General features: G+C 36.1%; 1 protein-coding gene across 3 annotated transcripts in view; it reads left to right on the top strand.

Annotated features, from left to right (window-relative positions):
* The window catches only part of LOC121370810 (ralBP1-associated Eps domain-containing protein 1-like), a 72,246-nt gene continuing 66,246 nt past the window's right edge, over window positions 1-6,000 (top strand). For all 3 annotated transcript variants that reach the window (XM_041496289.1, XM_041496288.1, XM_041496287.1), the window contains exon 1: window positions 1-302. In XM_041496289.1, the coding sequence (XP_041352223.1) occupies window positions 153-302 (150 nt within the window). In that variant the 5' untranslated portion in view covers window positions 1-152. The remainder of the gene's footprint in view (window positions 303-6,000) is intronic.

Genomic DNA, 6,000 nt, shown 5'->3' with positions numbered 1-6,000 from the left:
ATCACCGGGATGGATTTTGGGATTTTGAGTGATGTGTTTATCTGATCTCGGAACAACGATCAGGAGAATGCACCAATAGAACAGTTATGGGTGCGAAATATTTTTGAACTACTTCTTTTGTTAGAGCTAAAAGACTTGCATGTAAATGTAAGATGGAAGGATTGAAGCTTAGCGAACAAGAACAGCAGTTCTACGGTGAATTATTTCAGACCTGCGATGTTGACGGGAATGGGAAAATTACTGGAATAAAAGCATCAGAACTTTTCAGAGCCTCTGGGTTATCGCAAGAGCAGCTAGTGCAGGTAACAGTTAATATTATTTATTCTATGTTGTTATTGCTCATAGCTGAAAAGAGAATGGCTGATTTCAATTTCAGTGTCGCTGTGTCAGTGTGTGTCCTAAAATGCAAAATGAATCATAATGACATTAAACAGCTATCCCCCTATGACAAGGAACTTTATCCATCTATTTTTTTTTTAGATTTGGTAATAGTTTCAATAATTTATGTGTAATCTTATAATTAGAGTCTGGTTTGGAATTATTATTATTATTTTTTTAATGCAGGTTGCAACATTGCATCCACTTGTTTTAAAAACTGAAAATCAAACCCATAAACACCAATTAAGATCTGAGCACTAGAACGGCATTGATTTATTTTAATGGATATCACCAAATTTTTAAAATGTTGTTCCTTCTTGTAAGAAACTAATAGTCTGTAGCTAATATTACATTGTTTCAAAGTATACAACACCAAACAAGAAAACATCCCCCAAAATTGTTGATTCGACAAATCCGCTAGCCCGACCCCGTGGCTAGTGGTTTTTAAGTTCGAACCCCTTCAGGTCAGGTCATCGCTCGAGTGGCTTAAATTTCGTTTAATAAAATTTGCGTTTGTCACATTATAGAGCAAGCTGAGCTAGGTGTAGTAACATGCTATCTGTCACAGTTACAGCATGCATGTTTACCTTTCCCTTTCATGCCAGGAAATGTCTAATGACATGCGTGTTTTGATTGGTTAGACAGTGACGTGGTAGTTAATCATGTTTTAGCTAAGAACGCATGTCGCTCTTAAACCATCCAGGACGGTTTGTCACCTATCAGCTAACATATGTCGTTCAGGAAAACAATTTACTTTAATGCCCTTGCAATTCCCGATCGCCCTGCCGATGTCGTTTTTTTGTTCATCAATTAACGCCCCCGGTCTACCGGAATAATGTGTATTTGTTTCGCCATAAATAGTAGGCCCTAAATACACAGGATCGTTTCGCCCTCTGAACCCTTTGTGTTTATGTTTCCCAGTGAAAATGATCCATCTATTACCGTTGTAATAAAATTTAATTTATGTGTGTTTAGATACCAACCAAGAGTTTTGCTCAATTATTTTTCCCCGGGGGAAGGCAAAAACGAAAACGGGACAATGACAATGGATCACACTTGACAAAAGACAAAACGTACGACACGACAAAAAACTGAAAGTTACAAAATCATTTAAGTGTTTGTATAGATTATACTCGTAAATTGTAATGTACAAAAATTATATAAAAATCCAGTTATAATTGATCAGGAATTTGGGCTAGTGCTTTATTTTGGTGGGCTAGTAAACACAAACATAGCCCTGTACTTTTCATAATATTTATACTCTGGATTCATGTGCCATATCAGGTCATAGGGCTTAAAGACATTTAGAGCAAGCCCTGCCCCCATGCCTGTCATGGATGCAGCTGTCAACCCATGTCGGCTCTTCCATCCAGGACGGTATCAGGTCGTTTCGCCCTTATTCCCGATCGCCCCGTGTCGTTTCGCCCCCATACCGGGTCGTTTCACCCTCTACACAGGGTCGTTTCACCCTCTACACAGGGTCGTTTCGCCCTCATGTTTATGTTTGTGAATGATGAATAAATTTGTTTACGTGACTCTAGTTGCAAATCAGATATAGATTTGTAACCCTTTATCAACCATAAACACCATTTATATGTATATGTTATGTGCAATATTTTAAAGAACCCCTCCCCTCACACCATCCCATTGTTATAAAGGGCCTGGTTTATGTTTATATTAATAAGGGGGGGGGGGGGAAAGACTAGCCTACACAATGGCCTCTGTAATATCCATTGACGTGTCATCTATGCTGATGAAATATTAAAAGGTCCATTTGCTTCAGTTTACATTTAAAAAATGCTTGTTGTATGCTATATATGGCATTATTGTTGTCCTTGTTATTAAAATAATGCGTATTTTGTTATTAAAATGTTTTAAAATAATGCGTGTTTTGTGCTTTTTTAAACAGGTTTTAACTAAGAGTTCCTGTTAGAAAATCACATGCAGATGTAATCATAGAGCGAGTCTGAAATATTATTACATTTTGTGTGTTTTTCTTCTAATTAGGTCCATTTGCTTCAGTTTACATTAAAAAAGTCATTAAAAAGATATGTTTAAAAAAAAAATTGTTGTATGCTATAACATATCGATGTCTGTTCTCGTTACAGCCAGTTTAGGGCAAAATACAATCAGTTTTCTGCTGTCTGCCATTTTGTTTTTTTATGGAATACTCTTCAAGAGGGGTGAAAGACTAAAATATTAATATAAAATCAATGATCTCTAGTGGTATCTTTAAACAATCAAATAATATTAATAATAATAAAATAATATGACGTCACCCCTCTTGTAGAATATTCCATAAAAAGTCAAAATGGAAGCCGGCACAAAATTACATGCCTTTTGCCCTATGCGATCTCAGCGAAGTCGATACAGGTGACATGGTTATCATCTAGTATGTGGAATCCATGCCATTGTTTTTTTCAAGATTTCTGTCTGGACAAAATGTGGGTAAAATCTAACGAAAAATAAATTTATTGTAGTTTCTTGTTTCGGACCACCCCAATACATAGGGGCGAAACGACTCATAATGGAGGACGAAACGACTCATTCTAGGGGCGAAATGACTCGGGGCGAACGGGAATAAGGGAGAAACGACTCGGGGGCGAATAGGAATAAGGACGAAACAACCCGGATTCATCCAGGACAGGAGAACCTAGTGACATGAATTGTTTATTAAATATCTTGTCACAAATTGCAATGCAAGTTTCAAATCACTACACTGTTTAAAATGTTAAATAGTACAGATTCAATTTGCAAAGCCTGTTTTTGTCTTACTGTACATACATTGACATTGCTTTTAAAACTACTTGCATTTTTATTATTATTTTTTTTTCTTTCTAAAAATGTCACAAACATTTAACACAGAGACAGAGACATTTTTTTGTTTTTGGACATTACAAACATAGATGGTCAGATATTTTTAAGGCGCTTACATTTCACTATCAGTTTATAGTGTTTTCCCTAGAAATGTGGCAAGGCATGGTAGACACAACACTTTAAGGGCATTTTCACCATTTTCGGGGCACTTTTTTTTGCATTAAAGACAAAAAAATTAATTGAAATAAACGTAAATGTAATTAATGTTCTTGCTTTAATAAATGAATGGCAAAATATATAACGAAATATTTTTTATTAATTAATTAAGAAAAAATTGTAGTGTTTCATCAAGGCAATTTTAGAATTAATTATTGAAAAAGGCTTGTTTAATCTCAGGGCAGCATGGCACTGATTAAGACAAGATGGTGCTAGACTATTGAGGCATGGTGCTGCACCATGCTAAAACAAGCTAGGGAAAACACTAGTTTAACGCACATGCAAGTGCCAGCTTTGCTGTCTATGACAGTAATCGACTGTTGTTAAATGAAAGTGCTGAGGGCCTTGCACCTAATTAGGTATGAAGGACATGTTTCACCTATTAAAAGTGTGAATACCTGTGTACTGTAAGGTTTTAAAAGTTGTAACAACCAACAGTTAATTGTCACATATAGCCAATTAAAGCGTAGAGGCAATTGATTTGAGGCCCTTACATGATGCCAAAGTGCTTACTTACACACCTAAGGCGTAGTGGCCATATGCCTCTGGGGAAACCCCTGATGGTGAGAAGAATGGTGAAGCTGCAGTATTTCCATTTCAGTATGGGACTACTTGACATGGCCGTGCTCCACGCTTGCTGTCAGTTGAGCTATCTCGGTATCTCCCAAGCCCAGGGTACATGGAACATGCAGTGCATGCCGGGTAAACATCCCCCATGTGGGGTCATATACTCGGAAGACACACCCATAATTGTACCTTTGAAGTGGGTGAAACTTGGTGAAGTATGTGGCCTTACACCTACCCATTAAACCTAGTGGTGCACTCACTCTGGAATAGGAACCCAGTACCTACCAGCCTCAAGTCCGATGGCATAACCACTACACCACCAAAAAAATACCTGCATTTAAGAAAAACAGGCTGTATAAATTTGGCCATATATATCACAATCACAATTCATAGTTCAAATATGTTTTGAGGGAGATTTTCAATTAGCTTGCAGCATTTGAAATAAGCACTTGTCCATTTTTCCTGACACGTAAAAGTCTGCTGGGACAAACAAAATGCACCTCGGTGATTGTCCAGTGGACAAGTAAAAATTTTCAATGTAGTTTTATTTTGAGCAATGAAAAATACAATCCTTGTACTCGATTAAAACAAACCATATAATTAGACAAGTGAAAATATTGGTGGACAAGTAGATTTTTAGATGTATTTGTCCAGTGGACTAGTAAAAAATTCTGCTTATTTCTATCAATGGCTTGATGTTTTTGCATTTAGCTATGTTGCTCACAAACTTATAAGTCTTTTAAGTCGATTTATTGTTGAACCTCAAGGAATGTTATTTAAAATAAAAGTGTTATACAAAAATGTGTTATATATTACTATAAAAAATAAGTGTTCTTTGTTGAAAAGATGCCTAGATCCAAAGTTCCTATATGTTTAAAAATAGAAAAAATACAATACCAGAATTGATCATTAAAAAAATCCCACTTATAATTCTAATCAAGATATGGGGATGGCCATCTTTACGAAAGGAATTGTCATCCTATAAGTGGATGTGATTTGACTTCCAGAATATGATTACTTGATCTGTAGAAGTTTACATAAAACAAAGCCACACATATTCTAGCGAAAAATAGATTCTGAAAACGGTAATCATGTTGAATTTGGTATAAAAAACATTGTTTATGAGTTACATACTGAAGCCATATCAGTTTGAGCCTGTATTTACAGCTGCTGTGATAGAAGGTAGAAAAAAAAACCCTGGTGAGTAACAATGAGGTGATAAATGCCACTTCATCAAAAGAAAACTCGTGTATTTTGAAGATAATGGTAGTCTAGTGAGAAGACTGAGTAGTTCGAGTTTGGTGTTTAAGTGGCCACAATGCCTCTGACTTGAATCGAATGTGTAGAAGGTGTTTATGTGGCCACAATGCCTCTGACTTGAATCGAATGTGTAGAAGGTGTTTATGTGGCCACAATGCCTCTGACTTGAATCGAATGTGCAGACTGAAGTTAAATGTGTTTGTCAGAAAAACGTGGTACCAAATCACAGTGTTTGAAATAAGCACTTGTCCATTTGTCCTGACAAGTGAAAATCTGCTCGGACAAGCAAAATGTATCTCAATGGTTGTCCAGCGGACAAGTAAAAATGTTCAATGAAGTTTTTGAGACATCAAAAATACTATCCTTGTACTTGAATAAAAGAAAACATTTATTTGGACAAGTGGAAATATTGCTGGACAAGTAGATTTCTCGACTTACTTGTCCGGTGGACAAATGAAAAAATTCTGCTTATTTCTATCGCTGAACAATACTAAGCATAGTCCAGGACTTGAAGTAGCTGCGAAAAGAAGTAAATTTTTTAGACCTAGCAGGTGAAATAGAAATTCACCTGATACAACCACCCAAAATATTTTCAGGTAATTTTTACAGATAGATATACATACAATTATTTCGTCTGTCTATTTATCTCATGATTCTCTTATTAGTTAATTCCATAAAGCTCTAAAATACATTTCAGTGGTCCTATTTTTCACATACAATACCTCTCCCCCAACCCTCCTCATTATCCCTAGCTGTCTTTAA

The sequence above is a fragment of the Gigantopelta aegis genome, chromosome 4 (genome assembly GCF_016097555.1).
Source record: "Gigantopelta aegis isolate Gae_Host chromosome 4, Gae_host_genome, whole genome shotgun sequence".
In the NCBI taxonomy this organism is placed as follows: domain Eukaryota; kingdom Metazoa; phylum Mollusca; class Gastropoda; order Neomphalida; family Peltospiridae; genus Gigantopelta; species Gigantopelta aegis.
The sequence above is the reverse complement of the archived record's forward strand: the minus strand, read 5'-3'. Positions and strand labels throughout refer to the sequence as shown.